This window comes from Bufo gargarizans, chromosome 4 (genome assembly GCF_014858855.1).
Source record: "Bufo gargarizans isolate SCDJY-AF-19 chromosome 4, ASM1485885v1, whole genome shotgun sequence".
In the NCBI taxonomy this organism is placed as follows: domain Eukaryota; kingdom Metazoa; phylum Chordata; class Amphibia; order Anura; family Bufonidae; genus Bufo; species Bufo gargarizans.
Window position 1 is genome coordinate 435,853,529 of NC_058083.1, and position 26,460 is coordinate 435,879,988.

At 46.0% G+C, this 26,460-nt stretch overlaps 1 protein-coding gene across 1 annotated transcript; it reads left to right on the top strand.

Moving 5' to 3' along the window:
- Nucleotides 1-13,973: 13,973 nt before the first annotated feature.
- On the top strand, nt 13,974-23,164 carry NAA20 (N-alpha-acetyltransferase 20, NatB catalytic subunit). Its single transcript, XM_044290264.1, has 6 exons — nt 13,974-14,107; nt 15,879-15,903; nt 16,026-16,116; nt 17,825-17,960; nt 18,033-18,178; nt 20,623-23,164. The coding sequence occupies exons 1-6, from the start codon at nt 14,055-14,057 to the stop codon at nt 20,706-20,708; spliced, it is 537 nt and encodes a 178-aa protein (XP_044146199.1). The 5' UTR covers nt 13,974-14,054; the 3' UTR covers nt 20,709-23,164.
- Nucleotides 23,165-26,460: the final 3,296 nt, after the last annotated feature.

A 26,460-nucleotide genomic window follows, 5' to 3' on the forward strand; every position in this document is an offset into this window, starting at 1 on the left:
GCTGATCTTGTTCTCCTGTCTGCTACAAAGTTAAGGTTTGAACATTTATCTGTTATTTTCTGTTTGCTGGATCCCAGGTGACCCTGACTCCCTCCGTATCTTGTGTAGGGAGCCGGTGGTCGTGTCCCCTCACTATTGTAGGGTGCTCAGGGGTTATATAGTCAAGGTACGTGGATATGCAAACTTCCACCATTCGGATCTTTGCATAGGCTGAGCAGCCAGGGAAAGTGCCAGGTCTTCTGCAGGGGTCTCCCTTTGGTTCCTTAGCTCTTGGATCCAGCGAGTCATTTATGCATGTTGCTTTGCCTTGTTTCCTGTACACCGTCCGTGACAGCCCCATTGCAAAACTTAGTATGGGCCCCAACCAGTATCCTATACGAATGCGACAATCACTTTTAGCTAACGCAAAGTGCAATGCCCCTCATGTCTGACTAATTTAGTTTTTTTATTATGTGGGAGAAACTTTACTAAAACAATTGTAATTTAAAAAAAAAGTCTCCCTGCACCTCAACCACTTTATTTGGCTTCTATTTCAGAAAAAGTGGAACAGGTACTTCACAAATATAGCACTTACCATATTTCTCAATGTATTAACACCAGACAACTGCCAAAAATACATGAATAAATCTCCTACTTCCCTTCTATCATACAGTTGTCTACCTGCCACCACTAGGGGGAGCTCAGTGCACAGGAATGTATACAGTTAATGTAAGCTAAAATAATCATCTCTTTGCACTGTGCTCCCCCTAGTGGTGGCTGTATGAAAATGCTGTGATTTTATATTGCGAAGAGAAAGGAGGTCAGCGCCGACCCCCCTCCCCCGGGCCCCATAGCAGTTGCGGTGTCTGCCTCCATTGGAGGTACGCCACTAACATAATGGTATGTTTACAATGCTTACAAAAGGTTCTGACTGTTATTTCCGATAGTTATACTAGTGAAAAAAAAGTGACAGACTCCCTTTGAAGCAGCTCTGTCACCAAGATCAACCCTATTATGTGTCTTTTTTCTGTAGGTGAAGGCGTTCCGGAGAAATGTACACTTTTCTTTTTATGCAAATGAGGCATTGGAGATATTTGGCTTTCGGGTGAAATTTATGGAAAACTTAAAAAGTTCACGCTACGGTGATATTATATCATGAAAGTAGGTCATGTAGAAGCATGCAATGGTGATATCCTCATCTCAAAAAATGTATTGAAACAAAATCCAACAAACAATGGTGGGTATTCCCCCACAAAAAAATGTCAATGTCTCAATAATATGTCATGTGGCCTTGAGCATCAATTACAGCTTGACAACGTTTAATGCTGTTCGCAAGTCGATTTATTGTCTCATGAGGCATGGCATCCCACTCTTCTTGAAGGGCAGCCCTCAGGTCATTGAGGTTCTGGGGTACAGAGTTACAAGTCTCTACAGGGCGACTCAGCTGATCCTATAGGTTTTCAATGAGATTCAGGCCTGGAGAAAGTGCAGGCCACTCCATTTGAGGTACCTCAGTCTCCAGCAGCAGTTCCCTAATGATGTGACCTCGATCAGCTGGTGCATTGTCGTCCATGAAGATGAAATAAGGCCTTTGTTGTTCATGCAGAGGCACAATGACTGGATTAATGATTATATTCAAGTAGTATGGGCTTGTTACTGTACTATTCACAAAGTGTAGGGCAGTTCTGTAATGACTAGACACACCTGCCCACACACTAATGCCACCACCACCAAAGGCTCGTCTGGTAACAACAGTGGCTGATGCATAGTGCTCTCCTTGACATCTCCAACATCGTTGGTGGCCATAAATTCAGTGTGAATCAACTTTTATCAGTGAACAGCACTGAGGCCCACTATCACGGTCCATCATATGACAGAGGTGAGAAGATCTGAGAGACTGGCGGCACGTAAGGTTATCTGACAGTCTCTCTGTTCTCACCTTGCAGTGTTGTTGTTTAGTAATTAACACCTCTCGTCAGGTGCAGCTCGTGGTCATTACTGAGGCTCTATTTAGTTCTTACTCTCACTGCTTACCATATTGATATTTCCTGCTTGGTGTTGGTTGAGCTGGAGTGTTGTTCCATTGGATCTCCTGCTCCTTCATTCTTCATTAAGATAAGTGCATTCTGTTTCGCATTTTGTTGTTCGCTTGTGTGTGTTGTTTTCTAGGCCTCACAGAGACTCTGGTTTCTTCATCTGGGAAGGAATCAGTTGTCTCATTCCCTGGCACCTAGGGCTTCCAGGGTCTCCAGGGCAAGGTTCCGATGTATGAGTATTTCCACCTTCTGGGTCTACTCATACTGGCAGGAGAGGTCTAGGGATTCCTAGGAGGTCACCATCCCTCTTCCTTAGCTTTGAGGCCTAGACTCTGGTCTATTCCCTTCTGTGTGTATTCTAGTGTTTTCCCTCCCCATTACGTGTGACACCCACTGGTCCCTTGTAGACACTCCCTGCCCCATGCAAGACAATGACGCCTGTGCCTAGTGGTGTGGTCAGGTACCCTTGCAGGTCGTCTAGCATGCAGACCACGCTGATTCGGTTTCGAATGGTCTGATGTGACACTTGGGTGCCTCTCACCTTCCTTAAATGTGCCTGGAGTTGTGTGGCATTCATCATCCGGTTCCGCAGGGCATTGTTCACAATGAAGCGGTCATCAGTGTGGGATGTGGCCAAAGGATGTCCACTTCTATGCCTTTCTGTGACTCTTCCAGTCTCTCTGCATCATTGTTGCAACCTGATGATGACACTCTGTGACACTCTAAGCTCAGTTGCCACTACCGTATGAGAAAGTACTGCTTGAAGCCTCGCAATAGCAAGGTACTGTTTATTGGGCGAAATTTATTGGGCGATTCATAAATCAAACACCTGTTGTGAATTTTGCTGTTAAGCACCTTGGTTAGAGAACAGCAAGTTGTGCAAAAAGTACTGAAACAGTTGGACATGTGCATTTATAAGTTTAGAGAAGGTCACATTAAGTTCACCTGTAAACGTTCAGGAAAACTCGCACCATTTCGCAAGCAATTGCAGTCAGTTTTGTCTGCGATTTGTGTTCAGTTATTCATTTTTTATCACGCGGGTGAAATGCGCATTGATGCGTTTTTCACTCGCGTGATAAAAAACGGAAAGTTTACAAACAACATCTCTTAGCAACCATCAGTGAAAACGCATCGCATCTGCACTTGCTTGCGGATGCAATGCGTTTTTCACGCAGCCCTATTCACTTCTATGGGGCCAGCATTGAACATAGAACATGCTGCGTTTTTCACGCAACACACAAGTGATGCAACGACGCGCATGTTGACATGAATGGGTCTGGATTCCATGGGGGCGCAATGCTCGTGTGAAAGGGGCCTTAGACTGCATTTTTGGTTCATCCTAAAATTTCACCTACAAGCCAAATCTCCATAACTTTTTGTGAGTAGTGTAGCAGTGTTTTAGGGCTCATTAACATGACTGTGATCAGTTTGACATCCACTACAAGATGGTCAGTGTTTCATCAGTGAAGACTCCATGTTTGGTCTGTGTGTCCTTTTTTCCCCTCTGTTTGTTGTCTGTATGTCATAGACACTGATAGGAGATGCTCTGGAGACCAGTTTTCAGCCTATACAATACAAGGGGGAAAAAAAGATCAAACACAGATGGCATCCGTGTTATGTCTGTGGTTTAGGCCTCATGCACATGACCGTTGTGTGCATCCGTGGCCGTTGTGCCGTTTTTTTTCACGGACCCATTGACTTTCAATGGGTCCGTGGAAAAATCGGAAAATGCACCGTTTGGCAGCCGCATCCGTGATCCGTGTTTCCTGGCCGTGAAAAAAATATGACTTGTCCAATTTTTTTTTACGCCCAACGGTTCACGGACCCATTCAAGTCAATGGGTCCGTGAAAAATAACAGATGCACACAAGATTGGCATCCGTGTCCATGATCCGTGTCCGTGTCATTTCAATGGCAAACTTGACTTAGATTGACTTAGACAGACAAGGATAGTACTGTTCTATCAGGGGACAGCTGTTCCGTTCCGCAAAATGCGGAATGCATACGGATGTCATCCGTATTTTTTGCGGAATCTTTTTTGTGGACCGCAAAATACATACGGTCCTGTGCATGAGCCCTACGGTTATATGCACTACTTTGGTCCGTGATGCGGACCAAAAACACTCATTAAAGTCTATGGTTCCGTGAAAAATCACTGATACAACACGGATGGTATATTGTTGCGTCAAATGGACACGAAAATGTGAACGAGGCCCCACAATATTTTTTTATGTTATATCTGCATTTGATACCTGGTATGTGGTATATTTTCACTGTAGTGCAGTTAAGTAGTCTACTGCCATTATATTTATGCCATAACTGCACTACAGGGAGTGCAGAATTATTAGGCAAGTTGTATTTTTGAGGATTAATTTTATTATTGAACAACAACCATGTTCTCAATGAACCCAAAAAACTAATTTATATCAAAGCTGAATATTTTTGGAAGTAGTTTTTAGTTTGTTTTTAGTTTTAGCTATTTTAGGGGGATATCTGTGTGTGCAGGTGACTATTACTGTGCATAATTATTAGGCAACTTAACAAAAAACAAATATATACCCATTTCAATTATTTATTTTTACCAGTGAAACCAATATAACATCTCAACATTCACAAATATACATTTCTGACATTCAAAAACAAAACAAAAACAAATCAGTGACCAATATAGCCACCTTTCTTTTCAAGGACACTCAAAAGCCTGCGATCCATGGATTCTGTCAGTGTTTTGATCTGTTCACCATCAACATTGCGTGCAGCAGCAACCACAGCCTCCCAGACACTGTTCAGAGAAGTGTACTGTTTTCCCTCCTTGTAAATCTTACATTTGATGATGGACCACAGGTTCTCAATGGGGTTCAGATCAGGTGAACAAGGAGGCCATGTCATTAGATTTTCTTCTTTTATACCCTTTCTTGCCAGCCACGCTGTGGAGTACTTGGACGCGTGTGATGGAGCATTGTCCTGCATGAAAATCATGTTTTTCTTGAAGGATGCAGACTTCTTCCTGTACCACTGCTTGAAGAAGGTGTCTTCCAGAAACTGGCAGTAGGACTGGGAGTTGAGCTTGACTCCATCCTCAACCCAAAAAGGCCCCAAAAGCTCATCTTTGATGATACCAGCCCAAACCAGTACTCCACCTCCACCTTGCTGGCGTCTGAGTCGGACTGGTGCTCTCTGCCCTTTACCAATCCAGCCACGGGCCCATCCATCTGGCCCATCAAGACTCCCTCTCATTTCATCAGTCCATAAAACCTTAAAAAAATCAGTCTTGAGATATTTCTTGGCCCAGTCTTGACGTTTCAGCTCGTGTGTCTTGTTCAGTGGTGGTCGTCTTTCAGCCTTTCTTACCTTGGCCATGTCTGTGAGTATTGCACACCTTGTGCTTTTGGGCACTCCAGTGATGTTGCAGCTCTGAAATATGGCCAAACTGGTGGCAAGTGGCATCTTGGCAGCTGCACGCTTGACTTTTCTCAGTTCATGGGCAGTTATTTTGCGCCTTGGTTTTTCCACACGCTTCTTGCGACCCTGTTGACTATTTTGAATGAAACGCTTGATTGTTCGATGATCACGCTTCAGAAGCTTTGCAATTTTAAGAGTGCTGCATCCCTCTGCAAGATATCTCACTATTTTTGACTTTTCTGAGCCTGTCAAGTCCTTCTTTTGACCCATTTTGCCAAAGGAAAGGAAGTTGCCTAATAATTATGCACACCTGATATAGGGTGTTGATGTCATTAGACCACACCCCTTCTCATTACAGAGATGCACATCACCTAATATGCTTAATTGGTAGTAGGCTTTCGAGCCTATACAGCTTGGAGTAAGACAACATGCATAAAGAGGATGATGTGGTCAAAATACTCATTTGCCTAATAATTCTGCACTTCCTGTAGTTACCACCTATTGTATGTGTACTCCAGGTTTGTCATTCATTTTTTTAATTTCCAGTTTTTATAATTCTATAGTATACTATAGATATACATTAATAAAGTACATTATTAGTCTTTTAATTCCTTTGGCCAGATGAACTCTATCTCGCTGATGGGTGGTTTGTTTGCACTGAGTCCAACCAGTCACTGGCGTGGTAATATCGGGAAGCATTTATTCATATATCACCACTTTATGTGCCTCCATATCTGTGTATCTGTTAGGCCCCTTTCACAAAGGCGAGAATTCCGTGCGGGTGCGATGCGTGAGGTGAACGCATTGCACACACACTGAATCCAGACCTATTCACTTCAATGGGGCTGTGCACATGAGCGGTGATTTTCACGCATCACTTGTGCGTTGCGTGAAAATCGCATCAAGCTCTATATTGCAACGCAGGCCCCATAGAAGTGAATGGGGCTGCGGGAAAATCGCACGCATCCGCAAGCAAGTGCGGATGCGGTGCGATTTTCACGCACGTTTGCTAGGAGACGATCGGGATGGGGACCCGATCTTTATTATTTTCCCTTATAACATGGTTATAAGGGAAAATAATAGCATTCTTAATACAGAATGCATAGTACAACAGTGATGGAGGGGTTAAAATAAAAAACAATTAATAAACTCACCATAATCCACTTGAACGCTCAGCCTGGCATGTCTTCTTTCTTTTTTGATGAAAAGGACCTGTGGTGACATCACTGCGCTCATCACATGGTCCATCACCATGGTGATGGATCATGTGATGAGCGCAGTGACGTCATCAAAGGTCATTTAGCCAGGTCCTGAAGAAAGTAAAAAGAAGAGGAGATCCGCTACGCGACCAAGTGGATGGGGTGAGTGAATTTGTTTATTATTATTTTTTTTAAATCAGATCATTTTTATTGTAATAAAATACAACGATGTAACATTGTTATAAATATAAGCGTATCATGTCCCATATTTTGACATATAAATTAATACCACTGATGATTATGATACAGCAGGCAACCATACAATGACAGTGTAACCGCAACATACCCTTCTTACCCAACCCCCCCCCACCCCACCCCCCCAACTCCCACTTCAGCACTCAATGGACTTCGCCTATTTTTTTCAGTTCTAGACCTCCAACGCCCCCACAATTTTCAATTTTTTTTACCTCAGAATGATGGTTTAACTCCATCCCAAGGTAACGCGGTTGTCCCGCAGAAAAGAGCCTGTCCACGCCAGGCAGAACATCCTCGTGCGTGGAAGTCGGCCAGGACCCTGCCTGAGCCAGAGTCTGATTCCGAAAGGGAATCCCTTGAGGAGGCATTTGACGAGTCGGCATATGACTCAAACGGAGATTTGGCCGATGTCAGGGTAGTCCAGTCGCCTTTAGGGGCTTTATCGGCTTCAGCTACTCCATTAGAGGAGCAGACTGTTCAGGGGGACCTACTGATGGATAATTTGGGAGAACCTCTCTTTAACCCCGAGGAGCTCCATCATCCCCGTTCCGCTGAATGGCTCCCTGCTACTCACGTGGCACAGTATTTGGAGTCCAAGATACGTGCTCCTTTAACCAAGGAGTCTCGTAATAAATTACGTGCGGAATGCCCGCGACCTTTAATCCCACATAAGGTGTGCGAGACGCCCACAGTGGACCCCAAAATGGTCCAGTTTCTCGCCAAGACAGGGTTTAACCCAAAAAAGGGATTGGATTCTGCCCTTAGGGCCGTCCAAGATAAACTCCAGGACCTTACTGGCCCTCTTACAAGGATCTTTGATATGGCGGAGTCCGCCAAAGCCGAAGGCAGGCAGGTAGATCCAGTGGAGTTAGGTGGCTGGATCCAGAGGGCGATTTGTTTGACGGGAAATGTCAACACTTCCCTGGCCATAGAGAGACGCAAGGCCATATTGATGAAAATAGAGCCTAAGCTTTCCAATCTGGCCCTCTCTGAAGCGGGCAAAGAGGCTCAGGGCCTATTATTCGGAGAATCCTTTATTAAGGAATTAGGGAAGTATGTCGGCGCGTTTACGGCGTTAGACAAAGCCCAAACTTCCATGCGGAAAGTCTTTACCCATCGTTTTTCTGGACGGGCCGGCAGCTCCAGGGGCCGTCTGGCCGGCCGCTCCAATTTCCACTCCCGTGGCGCGGGAAGAGGCTCCTATAATAACCGGTCCTCCATTCAGGATCAGCGGTACCAGCCGTCATTTTTCCCGTCCAGAGGCTTCCCGGGACGATCTAGAGGATTCCGTGGAACTCACAATTCCAGACGACCAGTGGGTAAGTCCCGATCTTCTACCTCTGTTGCCTTCTTTGACAAATGTTGTTGGGGGCAGACTCCGTTTCTTTTTCCAAGCTTGGTTAAAGATCTACCTCAGACCCCTGGGTCCTGGATACCGTCAGGGGCTTTGTGATAGAACTAACAGATGTTCCGTCACGCCTGCCTCCCACCCACCCGTTTCGTCTATCCAGACCGGCCTTTCGTCAGCTCCATACAGAGCTGATGGTATTGTCCCACAAGGGGGCGATAGAGCGCACGCCGGCACTCTCCGGAGGCGTTGTCAGCAACGTCTTCCTGGTGCAAAAGAAAGGGGGTCAGATGCGCCCCGTCATCAATTTGAGACCACTAAACTCTATCGTGAGGTATCGTCACTTCAAGATGGAGGGCATCCATCTGTTACGGGACATGCTGTTGCCCGGCGACTTGATGGTCAAATTAGACCTCAAGGACGCGTACCTGACTGTCCCGATATCTCCGGTTTCCAGGGATCTGCTCCGCTTCAAGTGGGGAGACGAGATGTGGCGATTTACTTGCCTACCTTTCGGCCTCTCCTCCGCCCCGTGGTGTTTCACCAAGGTGATGAGACCGGTGGTGGCCTGGCTCTGCAGCAGAGGAGTCCGCATGATAGTCTATTTAGACGACATTCTCATAATGGCCCAATGTCGCTCTATGCTTCGCAGACACCTCTCCATGGCTGTCACCCTTCTGTCAGATCTAGGATTCATTGTCAATCAGGAGAAGTCCTGCCTGATTCCCTCCACTTCAATGGAGTTCCTGGGGTTCAGTGTAGATTCGGTTGCCCTTACGCTCAGCTTGCCCCTCACCAAAGTGCGCAGCATCCGCAAGGAGCTTCGCCATGCCTTGCTTCGTCCATTTTTGTCCCTTCGCCATCTGGCTCGGTTGATTGGCCTTCTAGCCTCCTCCATTCAAGCGGTGTTCCCGGCCCCCTTACATTATCGGGCCCTTCAACGGCTCAAGATCGCCCACCTTCACTCGGGTGCCTCCTATGCCGACACCATTTCCTTAGACAGGGAAACGAAGGACGAATTGCAGTGGTGGATCCAGAATCTCTCGATCTGGAACGGCAAGGCGATCTTTGGGCCTCAGCCCGACCTGATCATAGAATCAGACGCCAGCCTACACGGTTGGGGGGCACACTGCAATGGAGTGTCCACAGGGGGTCCTTGGTCTCCAGAGGAGTCCCGCCTCCATATCAATGGCCTGGAATTGTTAGCGGGTTCACTAGCAATTCGCAGTTTCGCCAACGGCGTTGTCACTACTTGTATCAGACTGCGGATGGACAACGTCTCCGCGGTTCGATATGTCAACGGTATGGGCGGGACGCGTTCATCAGTATTAACTTACCTGGCGAAGGATTTCTGGGAGTTTTGCCTCTCCAGAGGCATTATGGTGGTGGCGGAGCATCTTCCGGGTCTCCACAACGTGTTGGCGGACTGGAGTTCGCGTTACATTAGGGATTCCAGCGATTGGAAGTTGGATGGAACGGTGTTCCAGGCTTTGTCATCTCGTTGGGGTCTTCCATGTGTAGACCTGTTTGCCTCCAGGTTGAACGCTCAGGTTCCCAAGTTCTTCAGTTGGCGGCCGGACCCTCTCGCAGAGGCAGTGGACGCGTTCCTGCAGTCTTGGGAGGGGGCTCTAATGTATGCCTTCCCTCCGTTTGCCCTCATTCCACGGGTGCTGCTTCAGGTACGGCGTCAGTCTGCGGAGGTGATCCTGGTACTTCCTCTGTGGAGGTCTCAGTCTTGGTTCCCCCTACTGCTGGACCTGTTGATCGATTTTCCTCTTCTCCTTCCAGATGTTCCGTCTCTCCTTCTGGACCCGGCGGGGGACCCTCATCCTCTCTTGCAGTTGGGTACCCTTCGGCTTCTCGCATGCAGGGTCTCAGGGTCTCCGGTGAAATGTCAGAGGTTTCAGGAACAACTGCTTTCCTATTGGAGAGCGCGTGGGCCCCGGGAACCCGACGTGCTTATAGAGCCGCTTGGGACTCTTGGGCGAGTTGGAGCAGAGCACGCAATGTGGATCCCGTTCGAGCGCCTGTGAGCTCAATTCTATCCTTTTTATCCTCGCTCTACGATGCCGGTAAGGCCTATCGTACTATCAACTTGTACAGGTCGGCTATATCTTCTCAACACAAGGGTTTTGAGGGTTGCCCAGCGGGTCAACACCCCCTCGTGTGTCGGTTGTTACGCGGTTCTCGTCTTTCCCGTCCCCCACAGGCCTAGATTCTCGGCTACCTGGGATGTGTGTGTGGTTTTAAATTTTCTTTCCGGGTGGTCGTCTAATTCCCAGTTGTCCCTCCGCCAGCTGTCCGCTAAACTGGCCACATTGTTTTGTTTGATCTCTTGTAAGAGAGTTTCGGACGTGCGAGCTTTAGATGTGGACGCTCGTTTGTTTGCTCCAGAGGGCGTACACTTTAATATCTCTAGACGGATGAAGACTAATATCCGCTCGGTGAGATATCCTTATTTTCCGCACTCGCCTCAGCTTTGCCCTGTGGCCTGCTTGCGGGAATATGAGTCTCGCACTTCTGCGTTACGTTCTCCTGAGTTTCCCCATTTGTTTGTGTCGTTTCGCAGGCCTCATGCCCCGGTCACCAGTGTTACCCTCTCGCGCTGGGTGAAGTGGATTCTGGGTCTGGCTGGGATTGACACGAGTATTTTTACGGCTCATTCGGTTCGCGGTGCATCGGCTACATCTATGACGGTGGCAGGCGCCCGCCTTGAGGATGTCATGAGACTGGCAGACTGGTCTAGAGTCTCCACATTTCGGGAGTTTTATTTCCGCCCTCAGGCGCACGTTTTTGAGACTGTGATTTCTCAACTTTAAACTTGCAATATGAGCCTCCGTGTCTTGTTATAAAATTACATGATTTTCCTATTCTATGACGTAAAGTCATGATTTTATTAAAGACACGGAGGCGAGTATTGCCCTCCCTTTTTTCCCACCCCGGGTTTGAGATGTCTGGATTACTATTGTATTGCATGGTATTGTGTATGACATGTGTAATGTGTTTGGTGACTATGTCTCTTGACTACATTTTTTCTAGCATCTAGTTGCTTTTTATCCCATTTGTTTCCGTTCTTAGGTTGAGACGAGCGTACGCTGGGAGGTGTTCATCCTTGTTCCTGTTCGAGTTGATTGGCGTCACTGGTCGTGGCAGTTTTATCTCGTTGAGAAGGTTTTTCAAGAGTCGTGTCTTCGGTCCGGATCCAGGTCGGAGTTCCAGTTTCAGTGAGCTTCGTGGTGTTGCAGTCGAGCAAAGAAAGAGGAGGATTCCAGAGGGTTGCGCCCTTATATACTGGAATGTGGGGGTGGGACCGGTTGCTATGGTTTTTTCTTCATGATTGTACTGTTCATTCTTTGCTGCTATGGTGGACAGTAAAGAGAGTTAATGCAATACTCGCCTCCGTGTCTTTAATAAAATCATGACTTTACGTCATAGAATAGGAAAATCATGTAATTAGGCACCGCCAGACCCCCTGCCTCTTTTGAATACTGCAAGGTCTCCAATTTAATTCTAGATTGGCCTTTTTTCCATATCAGGTCCCTAAATATAGAATTGATTTTCCGAAATCTATCAAGTGGTATCCATGTCGGGGCATTGTGTAGTATATACAATAATTGGGGCATCATAACCATCTTGATCAGATTAACCCTACCTATCACTGATAAAAACTGTTTGCACCAAGTCTTGGAGCGAATCCTGAACTTTGTCAGCACCGGAGACAGATTTAGCTCCTCAAAGTCCGTCAGTGTGGGTGATATGTTAATCCCTACATATTTAATAGTTTTAACACAGGGGATATTGTTTAATGTAGCTACTGACGAGGATACCTGTCCATCTAAGAACATAAGAGCCGATTTGTGCCAATTTATAGTCAGGCCTGATAACCCTCCAAAGCGACCAAGCAGTGACATAGTCTCGGCCAGGGATGTCGACGTGTCTCCCAGAAACAACAAGGTGTCATCAGCATACATGGCCACCTTATTGTGAACAGGACCATATTTAAATCCCACTATCGCCTGTGAACACCTGAATTTGTTTATTATTTTTAACCCCTCAATAGACATTGTACTATGCATTCTGCATTAAGAATGCTATTATTTTCCCTTGTAAACATGTTGGGGTAAAAATAATAAACAAATTTAACTCACCTCATCCACTTGGTCGTGTAGCGGATCTCCTCTTCTTTCTTCACGACCTGGCAAAAGGACCTGTGATGAGCGCAGTGACGTCATCAAATGATCCATCACATGGTCCATCACCATGGTGATGGATCATGTGATGAGCGCCGTGACGTCATCAAAGGTCCTTTTCCCCCCAGGCCATCAAAGAAGAAGAAAGAAGACGAGCCGGGCTGCGCAGACAAGTGGATGAGGTGAGTTAAATTATATATATATATATATATTATATTTATTTATTTTTTTAACCCCTCCAGCCCTATTGTACTATGCATTCTGTATTAAGAATGCTATTATTTTCCCTTATAACCATGTTATAAGGGAAAATAATAATGATCGGGTCTCCATCCCGATCGTCACCTAGCAACCGTGCGTGAAAATCGCACCGCATCCGCACTTGCTTGCGGATACTTGAGATTTTCACGCTGCCCCATTCACTTCTGTGGGGCCTGCGTTGCATGGAAAACGAACAAAATAGAGCATGCTGCGATTTTCAGGCAACGCACAAGTAATGCGTGAAAATCACCGCTCATGTGCACAGCCCCATAGAAATCAATAGGTCTGGATTCAGTGCGGGTGCTATGCGTTCACTTCACACATTGCACCCGTGCAGAAAACTTGCCCGTGTGAAAGAGGCCTTAGTGTTTCCTGTACATTTACGCTGGGTTCAGACCTGAGCGTACTTGAACGTACACTCTGTATGTGCGATTGTACGGGCGTTTGCAATCGCGCATACAGAGACAAGCGAACGCCCATTGTCACGCGTTCCCGCTGAAGTCTATGTACGGGAACGCGCGACAAGTCGCCCCAAAGAAGCTCCTGTACTTCTTGGGGCGTTGGGCGTTTTACAGCGTGATCGTACGCGCTGTAAAACTCTCAGGTGAGAACCATTCCCATAGGGAATCATTGGTTCTTGCCTGTTGAGCGTTTTACAGCGCGTAGGAACGCGCTGTAAAACGCTCAGGTCTGAACCCAGCCTGAGGGCAAATTTCGGACAGAATCTTAAAAGCAAAAACTCTTAGGGGGAGATTTATCAAACTGGTGTAAAGTAAAACCGGCTTAGCTGCCCATAGCAACCAATCGGATTTCCCCTTTGATTTTTCGCAGCTTCTTTGGAAAATGAAATGTGGAATCTGATTGGTTGCTGTTGCCCATAGCAACCAATCATAGCAAAGATTTCATTTTTCAAAAGCACTACAAGAAATGAAAGCTGTGCTGTGATTGGTCGCTAAGGGCAACAAAGGCAGATTTTCTTTTAGATAGTTCCCTAACTCCTACAGTCAAAAGCCTTCAGGAAGGCGGCAGACATTTGTGGAATGCCACTTGTCACAGCTGTACGACTATCAGCTCCCTCTAGGACATATAGACAGTGACTATAAATGGGAACGTGCTGGCAGCTGCACTGACAAGTGACAACTGCAGGCTGGTGATAAGAATAGTCAGCCAGCTGCTACCGATTGGTCATAACTCATTAAGCCCCGCCCAACTACTGATGCACGCCCCTCACGTCGCCAAGACGACCCATAGTCCACCCAACCAGTATCCTGCATGGCAGCCGAGTGTATTGCCAGTGCTCTGACGTCACTTCCGAGCACGCTTTCGTTCCGCGTTTGCCCGACTTCCGCCAGTGCTGCCCGGCTAGCTGCTGGTCCAGAGGGAGGATGACCTCGCTCAGAGCCTTCACCTGTGATGACCTCTTTCGGTTCAACAACATGTGAGACAAGGGGCGGGAGTGCACCTGATATTTAGGGGTGTCTTTTCTCTGGGCTCCTTATATGACTCTAAGTGCAAGTTTCCATAGGCCTGTAGGACTGGTGTCTGGGAGGGAAAGTCTATTACAAGTCCAGGCTGAGTACATATACAGAAGAGTCTGTAGGGCAGGATTTAAAGGGGTGTCTCACCATGGCCTCTCCATTTTGGATGGCAGCCGGTTTGTCTACCTGAGGTGCACTGACCGCGTGTACACCGCCGTCTCCTGCACACTCTACAGGCAGCTGTTTGGGGTGTGGCCTTTTATTTCACAGGGGACTATTGGTTTATGGAGGTTGATGAGATGTATGGGGCTCAGTGATGACGGGTCAAATGGATCTTGTGTATCAAAGCTGGCTGCTACCCGTAGCAAGCAATCAGAGCTAAGCTTTCATTCCTTAAAGGGTTTGTCCATAATTGCATTTATAAAAAAATATACCACCCCTCTCTGCCAGACTTGTGAAGGGAAGCGTACTTACCTGCTGCCAACTCGGTCCCTGGCTGTCTTTACTGCACTTCGGTCCTGGCATGAATTGGGTAGTCACATGCGCCGGCCCGTTAAAGCCAGTGACTGTTCTCTGCAGTCGTCATGTGCTGCTTGGGGACCTGTCACCGCTGAGGCCAATCATTAACTGCTGCAGCGCACATCACCCCCATCTGTACCGGAAGTTTACATGTGAGGACCTCGGAGGACAGAAGGGGCTGGAACTGAGCAGAGGGCAGCAGGTAAGTATGTTTCACTTCAAAAAGGCAATCCTGGACAACCCCTTTAACTCTGGAAAAAGAAGCTGTGATTGGTTACTAGTGGCAACAAAGACCCTTTCTTTTAGACCCAGTGATAACTCTGTCCCCGTATCGGAGGATGGTTGAGGACATCAGTTGTAGTGAAGAACAAGCGATTTATAGTTCGGCATCCACCGGATGCGTTTTTTGGAGATGACGCTGATGTTCAGCTGTGGTCTTACAAACCAGACACTACAACTGGTTAATTCTTAAAGGGGTATTCCCTTCTCAGAGATAGGGGCAGGTCCCAGAGGTAGAACCCACACCTATCTCCAAAGTGAAGGAGAGCACACAGCGCAAGCGCGGCCACCTCTCCATTCACCACTATGGAACTGCTGAGAATAGCCGAGTGCGCTAAACTATATTCAGAACTCCCATAGCGGTGAAAGGAGAGGTGGCCGCGCTTGCGCTGTTTGTCCTCCTTCACTTTGGAGATAGGTGTGGTTTCTGCCCCCACCCTGTGATATGCCATCAGTCTCTGAGATGGGCCCCATTAGTGTGTTGTGCACAACCTAGTGTAGCTCCCGATTCTTCGCTAACAGATAATATCGGGTGAATTGTATTATTTTTCCACATGATTTATCTTTTTAATTCTTCCAGTAGATAACCGCCATGAATAATGATGGGCTGTCGGCCCTGTGTACACATGACAGTAATGGGAGGATGTCCTGCCGCACGCAGGGCGACTTCTGATCCATATGTTTTATGTGTTGTCGATTGCTGTTCGTTTTGTGCAAAAAAAATTAGACTCCCAACGCTAATATGTTCCGTATCATCAGAAGCTCAGGCTGTGTCTCACCCCTTCCCTGTACTTCAACCAATAATGGCCAAACTGAAAGGCGTAAATAGGGTAAAAACATGTCTGCAAATGAGCTAAATCTGCTCAGATGAGATTGCGGTATTGTGTGCGGCCCTGTCAAGCACTTTATAATATGTGGACTCTTCTTTTCCAGAAATTTGGATCCTCTCACAGAAACTGTATCCTTTTTGAATATTTTTTTCAACCCACCCAAATTCTTCATATGAAGGGACATTGTCCCAGTGATGACAATAATGTCACCTACTCTTATTGGTTCATATCTCCTTAACAGAAGCGGTAGTATGGGATCCCTTTTTACTTACAGTACCTGGCACACTGGCCCGAATACTTCATTGTTGCCGAGGCGCCTGGTGGAGAACTTATGGGTTACAGTAAGTATGTCTCTGGAACTCCCATAGAAATGAATGGAGCGGCCACACACATGTGCGACCGGCCGCTTTGGTGCAGCTCCTCCAGGGTTACCTTAGGTCTCTGTGCTGCCTCTCCTGGGGATCATCAAAGATTTGGATATTTTTTTTTAACCTAACCCTGACTTGTACTTCTCAACAACATTGTCCCTTACTTGTTTGGAGAGTTCCTTGGTCTTCATGGGGTTTTCAAAAAAAGGTGTGTATATGTAATGACAGATCATGTGACACTTAGATTGCACACAGGTGGACATCATTTCACTAATTATGTGACTTCTAAGGCTGGGTTCACACCTGAGCGTTTTACAGCGCGTTCCTACGCGCTGTAAAACGCTCAACAAGGAGAAACCAATGATTCCCTATGGGAATGGTTCACACTTGGGCGTTTTACAGCGCGTACGATCGCGCTGTAAAACGCCCGACGCTCCAAAAAGTACATGAGCGACTTTTGGGGCGTTTGTGGCCATAGGACACTGTAGTGAATCACACAAACGCGCGTCAAACGCACGTTTACTATTACAAAAACGCGCATAAAAATGCGCGTCAAAAACGCGCGTAAAACGCGCGTTTGCGCAACGCTCAAGTGTGAACCCAGCCTAAAGGAAATTGGTTGCACCAGAGCTTTTTATGGGCTTCCTAACAAAGGGGGTGAATATATACGCATATGGCAATTTTCTGTTTTTTATTTCTAAACAATAGTTTTATTTATATATTTTTCCCATTTCACTTTACCAACGTAGACTATTGTGTTCTGATCATCACATAAAATTCTGATTAACAAAACATTGAACTTAAGGCTGTAATGTAACAAAACACGAAAAAAGTCAATACTTTTGCAAGGCACTGTATGTCAGTGTGGTCGGTCCAGGGTAGCCGTTTGGCTTCGACAAGAGCAAATGTCACAATGCAGATCTTCTTAATGTTGCTTCAAGTGGCTGTGTTGCTATAGTGAATACAAACGGGAAGACGGGCATCCCTCTCATGTACTTCTGTGAAGGGGAAATATATCGGAGAGGAGGCCATTAGCCCTGATTTTAGCTCTAGGATAGAATAAAGTAATTTGATTCTTGAAATAAACCCCATTCTCTATTCTGATCAAGATATTAAGGTAGACCAAAGGTTTGGCCTTTCAATACTCCTATGAAACTAATTGGCCGCTTCCTAGGACGTGACAGTTTTGAAATACTGTTTATGTGAGGAGGTTTTAAGAGGCTGTCCAACCTATATGAAAAATTAACACGCAAGAGTGTTGTGCAAAATAAAATAAAAAAACCTCACCTTTTAGAAAGTCCCCCTGTTCCAGCACCACTGCTTCTGTCCCCGCCAGACCAGTGATAACGTCCCGTCTGTGTGACATGAACACGAGACACAAATCGCAGATCCTGGCCGTGTACATGCCACCAATTTTTTTAAGCTACTGTAGAAATGTCCTGTAGGACATGTTCTAAATTGTTTGCATGGCAGCGGAATGGACATACGGATGGGGATAGCATTCCACATCTTTTGCTGCCCCATTGAAATGAATAGGTCGGCACCCGATCCACAAAAAATGTGGATCGGATGTGGACCTAAGATATGGTTGTGTGCATGAGCCCTTAGTCTGTAGTGTGTCCCATGAGCTGTTTGAAGACCACATTATTCTCTGAAAGTAATCATATTCATTTTGCTGCAGTAATGGGGAAAGCTGAAGGATCTGTGGCCAGAGAGGAGTGGCATGGCCACGTCACAGCACTTTCTGTGGCTCCTGAATTCCGGCGTCTTGGTTTAGCTGCTAAACTCATGGAGCTCCTGGAAGAAATATCTGAAAGGTGACGACTCTTCTGTGTACAGCACATACTGGCTTTTATACTATGTACTAATACCTGCTTCCTCGTATTCAGGAAAGGAGGGTTCTTTGTGGATCTTTTCGTCAGAGTGTCCAATCAGGTTGCAGTTAACATGTACAGACAGCTGGGTTACAGTGTGTACAGGACCGTGATCGAGTATTATTCAGCCAGCAATGGGGAGCCGGATGAGGACGCCTATGGTAAGTGTTGAATACAAACTGATGTTCCCTGTAAGCAGCTACTTCAGGTTGGGGGTGTGGACGTCATGTTGCTTACAGTGTACCCCAAGTGTACTCTCCCAACCGATCGGACATTGATCGCGGACAGATGCAGCTGCACTCAGTACAGTTGCTCAGGTAACCATATGATGCCCAGAAAGTATTGGGCAGGGGTTCATATAATTAGAATAGGACCTATGCGTGATACTAACCAGGCATCAAATGGTTGTTTCAGCAGCTGTCCCTCCCCATGCTCAATGTCAGATTGGGTTAGAGAATATTGATGGAGGTACACTTTAAAGGGGTTGTCCAGGTTCATAGCTGAACCCGGACATATCCCCTTCTTCACCCAGGCAGTGAGATGAGCATCGCAGCATACATTCATGCTCCGGTGCCCTCCCTTGCCCTGCGCTGAACCGCCCAGGACAAGGGCTTTTTATGGAGATCCAGTGACGTACCGGACTCTCCATAGGATAAGCTAGGCGGAGGCTTTCGCCTAGCAGTGTTCCCGGTGATGTCACCAGCACTAAGGGGTGGGTTTTAGTTCTGCCCTAGCCTATAAAATGGCTAGAGTCCGCCCATTAGTGCCGGTGACATTCCCAGCAACACTGCTAGGTGGAAGCCTCCGCCTAGCAGTGTAAAAATATCAACAAAAATGGCCTTGCCCTGCGGGATACAGCGCAGTGCAAGGGAGAGCATCGGAGCTAGAGATGAGCGAATTTCCGGTTATGAAATTCGTTTGCGATTCGTTTACTGGATAAAAGGTGAAATGCGTTATGGATTCCGTTACCATGGACCATAACGCAATTCTATAACGGAATGCCTTTAGAGGCATTCCATTATTCATTCTGTCATAATAGAAGTCTATGGGCTGCATAACGGAAACGGGACGGAGCCGTTATGCAGGCCATAGACTTCTATTATGACGGAATGCCTCCAAAGCAGTGATGGCTAACCTTGGCACTCCAGCTGTGGTAATACTACAACTCCCAAGATGCCCCCCTTGCTTGGCTGCTCTCAGAACTCTGTAGAAATAAATGGAGCATGCTGGGAGTCGTAGTTTCACCACAGCTGGAGTGCCAAGGTTAGCCATCACTGCTCTAAAGGCATTCCGTTATGCATTCCGTCATAGAATTGCGTTATCGTCTGTGGTAACGGAATCCATAACACAATTCACCTTTTAACAGTGAACGAAGCGTGAATGAATTTCTTGCTCCAATGCTCATCTCAGAGGGGCTATCTGGGTGAAGAAGGGAATATGTCCGGGTTCAGCTCTGAACCCGGACAACCCCTTTAATGGAATTGCTGATATCTTCAGGTTATCTCCCCTACGGTCACTACTTGATGTAAAACTCCACTTACAATTTGTGGCATTAGACATGTAAGTCATATTTTATAATTCCCACAGACAAACATTAGCCTTCCAGCTGGTTATCCTGAAGAATTTAAAGGGGTTTTCTGTCTGCAGATTTGTACCTATGACAGTGGCTGACCTGTTATATGTGCGCTTGTCAGCTGAGGGCATCTGTGTTGGTCCCAGGTTTATACGTGCCCGCATTGCTCAGAAAATAATGTTTTAATATATGCAAATGAGCCTCTAAGAGCAACGGGGGCGTTTCTGTTACTCCTAGAGGCTCTTCTATCTCTGCAACTGCCGCACCTTCTGCACTTTGACAGATTCAGGCACGTTGGGCCCTGTCAATCAAAGAGGAAAGGCCTTGTGACTGATAGATGTGAAGACACGGGCCAAGGAAGAGGCTGGAGCACTCACCTGCGCACTGCAGCCACTTCCACTCTGCTGTGCAGGGAGCTGCAGCTGGTCCTATCCACTCCAATGGGGACCAATATGCAGGGGGGAAACGAGTGAAGGAGGATGGTGCATCCCCTTCATTCTTAGGATTGCTGTGGATGCCAGAGGTTGTACCCTCACCGATCATGAAGTGACGACATATTCTAGCAATAATGTAAATATATTCCGAATCTTATAGGAACTGTTCTAGCTGTGATGGGAGGATCGTCTCTGCATGGAGATCAGTGCCACCACAAAATACAGGGTTTATCTAGTTCTGCCCTTGAACTTTATATCTTATCATTTATCTTCCATATTCCAGATATACAATTATGTATCTGGACAATAATACATTAGGAACTTATTAGCCACCCCTCAGTGTAGTGTCTGTGATGCAGTAGTAATTTCTGGGCACCCTATAAAAGGTCCATCACTTTCTGCCATATATAAAAATAGACAGCAGCAATAAGACGTTGTACTACTGGCTCCTATCCACTGTCTGGGCACCGGGTGCTTGGGATATAAATGTAAGAAGTCTTCTGGTTGGGCTGGATCATGTGTTAAGTTTACTTTATCTGTAGTGTGTGATTTCGGTCATTCTTGTAGGGTAACATAATACCTTGTGCTTTCTTTGCAGACATGAGAAAGGCACTTTCCAGAGACACAGAGAAGAAGTCAATCATACCGCTGCCGCACCCAGTCAGGCCGGAGGACATTGAATAACCTTAGCTATGGTTCTTGGGCAAAGTAGTCTTGATCAGATTTGCATATTCTGTATATTTAGCACAATACTAAATTTAGTCCTGTAGGATTTAAGCAAACTGCTAGGAATATTTTATGCCATGTTCTCCAAAACCATGTCATTACACTTTTTATGGACATGTGCACGGTAAAGCTGGCCATACACTTTAGATAGATGTAGGCTGAACACTCGTTCGGTCAATAGCTATCTCTTCTGACCCTGACTACCCTATACATGCACGCTTGGCTGAGGCTGCGTGTATTGTGAATGGGGAGAAAGCCGCTGCCAGGCACCCCTTGAAGTCACTTATCTCCCCAGAGAACAAAAAATTTTAGAATGTGGTCATTCATCACGTTCTATCCTACTTTTCCCAGACATCTGCTGTCTGGGGATAAGACGCCTCCATAAACATTAGGGGATGACCCAGTCCCACTGAAATTGGCAGTTCTCTTCTCTTAAAGGGGTTGTCTCATCTTAGATATTGTCAGATAGGTGCAGAACAGGACCCAAGTGAGCGGAGACAAGCCGCCCTCATTTAATTTCAATGGCACTGCCGACTGCTGTCTCTAGCAGTCTTATAGAAGTTCATGGAGCGGTGGCTGCACTTGCTTAATGCACTCTCCATTCACTTCCATGGGATCTGCCAAAATAGCAGAGCTCGCTCACTCAGCCACATTGAGAATTCTATTAGAAACTAATGGAGAGCACGTTGCGCATGCGCGGTGAGGTCTTCTTCACTTCGGGGGCCTGTTCTGGAGATAGTTGCAGATCTCTGAGGTGGGACCTGCACGTAGCTGACTCCTAGTGATATGCCATCAAAGTCTGATATGATACCACCCCTTCCATCTTTATTCTGGTTTTGATCTGTTGTCAGTTATGTCCTACTTGTGATATTTTGGTTTATCACCCGACTAACCACAGATTATTAGTTAAGAACTTTTATACTGTCAGACTTGTCCCCCTAGCTAAGAATCATCATTTTCTCTCCTCTCCCCACCAGTTCTGATAGTAGATTTATCTATAACTCACAGACAGATTTATGACTCTGGAACAGATCCCATTAGAGGAAAGCATGAACTATTCCATTAGCGACATGCTATTCTGCTGCAAGGCCGAACCAAGACCTCACTTAGGTTCTTCTCTGCGGTTTTAAAGTTTGTGATAAAGCTTTTTTCTTTAAATCTGATTTATTGTATGAAAGGTGTTTTTAAAGAGAACCTGTCACTCGGGAACCTTCTGGTGCAATCTAGTTAAATATTAGTATAAGGAATAACTGATCAGTAGGTGTCTGCTGGTTCCCCCTTTGATCCCAAGAACTCTTTCCACCCACCCGGATGGAGCAGCAAGTCAAGCTTGCGCCATTAATTCTGTGGGACTGCCGGAGACAACAGAGTACAGCGCTCTGCTCTTTTCGGTAGTCCCATAGATCAGGGATGCTCAACCTGCGGCCCTCCAGCAAAACTACAACTCTCAGCATGCCTGGACAGCCTACAGCTATTAGGGCATGCTGGGAGTTGTCGTTTAGCAACAGCTGGAGGGCCATAGGTTGAGCATCCCTGCCATAGATAATGAAGGGAGCGAGAGGGTGCATGCCGACCTGACGCTTCAAGATGGGGGATCTGGCCTCCATTCCTAGAATTGGTGGAGGTCACAGCAGTCTGACCCCCTATCCTGTGTATAGGGAATACTTTTAAAACGTAGCATAGCTCCTTTAAAGGGGTTTTCCATTCTTCCAGGGAGCGCTGTTCCAACACACAGGAAGTAGCTCAAAATATTTGCTCAGTCAATCACTGGCCTCAGTGGGGACCCACTTTCCAAATTTTTTGTCTGTGTCTAGCCGGAGTGAAATGGACGGCAGGAGGGGATTGGTGAGGTAACGCTTTTTTTTTTCCTATTTAAAAAAAAAATGTCCCACCTGGAAACACTATTTAAAGGGGATGACCAGGATTAGAAAAAAGTTGCCTCTGGTATTGCAGTCCAGACACAGCCAGTGGTGGAGCAGTGCTGTGTTGGGGAGACGAGAAGATACATTGGTTTTAGTAGCAGCAGGAGTCATGGGATTATTACTGCATCATGTAACTCAGTGACAGATCCTCTTTAATGTAGAGCAAATCATTGCTCCTAAAACCTCCGTATACAAACAGTTTGTACTGTGAATCTGTATAGTTTACCTCGGCCATTATCTAGTTATTACCGACAGCTCCACAGACCTGCTGCACTCATAGGGAGCCTGTCAGTATTAATATAGCCGGGACTTTGCCCAAGAACCTTCTGTGTGTGTGTGTGTGTATGTATATATATATATATATTGCTCCAGTCTGCCAGGCAGCTGTAATAATGTGCTGCGATATGCTCCGCGTCTAGGAGCTAATGATGCTGTAAAAAGCTGATCTGAACAATGGATGGAATAAAATGTGCTGCTGTTCTAGAGACTATAGTGAACGTGTGTGATCATTTCTAGGGGTGACACTAGGAAAATGAAGGATTTCTACAATTTGTTAAAAAAACCTTGGGCAGTTATTACCTTTTATCTTTACGGGGGGGCAGCTTGGATTATTTCTCGGCATTCTGGAAAGTATAACTAGACAAGTGTTTAGAATGAAAGCACTTTTTATCTTGTATTAAGGCAGCTGGTGGATGGATGGTGTCCATGTTCTGGCTTTTCTTTTTTTTTTTTTTTCCCCCCAGACCCAGTGACTTGAGATTGAAAACTAGAACAAAATTGTGCATGCTACCCAGTTGTCTGACCAGATTAATGGTCCATGGAGAAAATTAAACCAGTAAAATGGCCCATTAAAGGGAATCTGTTTCCTGCTTCCACTGTAGTTAACCAATGCAGTGTAGCTCTGTCTACCTTCTTTAAAACGATACTTTTGTCAGGGTTATCCATATTTCGGAAATCATGGGTGGAGTTGAAAGAAGATAGTGACATTGCTGGGGAAGGACAGATTGGAAAGCGCAAGGAGAAGTTCTGGGAACAAATGAAAAGGCGGACTTGGGCACTTAAAGGAGGCAGGCTTGGGCTCCTTGAACAGTTGTTGATCCCCACTGGGCACTTTGAGGCTTGTTAGCATACCAAAGAAAGTTTTGGTTAAATACAGTAGAGGTAGGTGACATTCTGTTTAATAGGTGAGGTTTTCAGTCCATGTACTGTCCATTCTACACTCGGACAGCAAACAGATGTGAGAATCGCTTGTCTCAATGAGCCCAGAGCTGCATTCACATTTCTGCAGTAGTCAGAGCCATGAGCGGATTGGCCTTAGACCCTACAGTGAAAATTCCTGGTGGGCCGATGCCCAGGGGGCCACTTAATCCCTTTTCATGGCCGTCAGCAGGTATATAAAGATCTGATGTTCTCAGCATTAATAAACGTGGAAGCATCAGGTACTTGGACAGAGTTTCAGACAGCACACCACAAGACATTTTCAATGCAATTCGTGTTTTATTCAGCCGGACTTTACATAATTTTGGAAAGCAACGTTTCGGGCTTTACATATTGTGCCCTTCTACATGTAAGTGAAAATGTAAAACATCCATTAGATATGCAATAGAGGTGCTAGTGAGCATACATCTGATAAGCATAAAGAGAAAACATTCAAAAAAGCCAAGTCTAAGAGAGAAAGCAACAGACCAGGCCATAACATGTAGAAAAACATGCATAGTATTAGGGTCCATTCACACGTCCGTTATAACACTCCGTTTCCGTTCCGATTTAAATCGGAACGTTTTTTCGGATCCATGTATTTCATTTGCCTCTGCAAAAATGCAGACACCAATCATAGTGCTGTCCTAATCACAGAATCTGTTCCGTTTTCCTATTTTCGAGTATGAGGATCCTGAAAAAAAAATTAAGCTTGTCCTACTTTCTGTCCGTTTTTCGGGTCCGTTGTCCATTCAAGTCAGTGGATCCGCATAAATGCGTATGACATGCACAAAACCATCCGATTTTGCGGATCCGTTGACAGGAAAATGGATGGAAAAAAAAACTGAATAACGGAAACACGGAACAGATTCGGAAGCACTTTAGTAAAAAAACGGAAGGTTGTACTAAAAAACGGATCTGGAAAAAAAAGGAACATTTATCTGGAAAGTTAAAAATACTGACGTGTGAATGGACCATTAAAAGCATGCATTCTACCAGAAACGGGCTCACATGGGGCGCTTCAATAAGCGATAAAATAAAGAACAGGATGGACTGAATTGGCGTTCAATAATAGTGGAGATTCACCATAACAATATACAGCAATAGTAACGATTCAGTACATAAAGTGAACAGAGGAAGCAAGCCTTCTTACCTATATCTCATAAGCTGTGAGTATGGAGCCGGCATATCCGCCATGATGGCGATCAGTGTATAAATGCTAATGTGAGGTGCGCTATCGGTTTGCGCTAATTAATGGGCAGAGAATACCAAATGGTGTTGGTCTTGCCATTGGTCATTTACGCAGTCACTCACAACAGTTCATTTAGTGGTGCAATTGCGCACTAGAGCGGAGTATTGCGTGAGGACGAGAAGGCGGCGCTGGCAATAGACATAACAGGAGGTGGTCACCAATAGTCCTTGGCGCATGCGCAGATGCAGCTACACATCAAAGTGGCCATATTGGAGAGGGGCACATTGCGGTCAGCACCAACAGTAATGAGCGCGGACGCATGCATACGTCAGGGTGGCCCTATTGGAAAAGGGAAAATGCCCTACCGGTGGGAGCATCAGGTACTTATGTACCTGGCCAACGGCTGCAGGTGCCCTCCTGAATTCAACTGTATCACCGTCCTCAGGACGATCATACAGTTTCATACTATGGGGCGGGCGGCAGTATATTGTGCTGCACTGTGGTATTTGGTTCTGCTGAGGTAGTATGTTGTGCTGCACTGTGGTATTTGGTTCTGCTGAGGTAGTATGTTGTGCTGCACTGTGGTATTTGGTTCTGCTGAGGCAGTATGTTGTGCTGCACTGTGGTATTTGGTTCTGCTGGGGCGGTATATTGTGCTGCACTGTGGTATTTGGTTCCGCTGGGGCGGTATTTTGTCCTGCACTACAGTATTTCTGGCCCCGCCTACTTCTGTTGTCCTGCCTTCTGTCAATTTGGACCTGCCTAATACATGGGGCCACTTTTATTTATTTATTTTATTTAGGGCCACTTTAAGTTCCCAGTCTGCCCCCGGTCAGAGCATAAATTGCCCAGCAATCCACGTTGGCTCAATTTTCTGCCAAAAGCTTTACTCCCCCTTATACATTTGTGGTTTATTTGTAAACTACAGTCAATCAGTAGGGAAATGCCCGACTGCTATGTAGAAGCTCAACTAAACTTGGTAATGTGTCTGTTAAAAATAGATGCCGTGGTTTTACATTAGCTACTTCACTTTTCTTATAGTGTCCAAAAGAGACCATCTCTCACTACCCTTTACCATCCAAGAATACATGTCTACAATATGGCCATCTGGGTGTTCGACCTCACACTTCAGCTGAGGACACACATTTTGGAGAGCCTCGTTGGAAGACTGGGACCTCCCCAAATATTACATAGTCAGCCTTTCATCTGAATCACTGCTGTGAAATATTACATTTGCTTTGTATGGCATCTCATGGCAAAATCGGCTGTTTGCCAGGTTTTGTCGGGAGCCAGACCCAGGACCCAAATTCTCTTTGGTGACGCAGCCACTTTAAAACATACCTCCAGCTACTATAAAAAATGTCACTGTTCCAAATTCCCTAACACTAAAGCTATCATT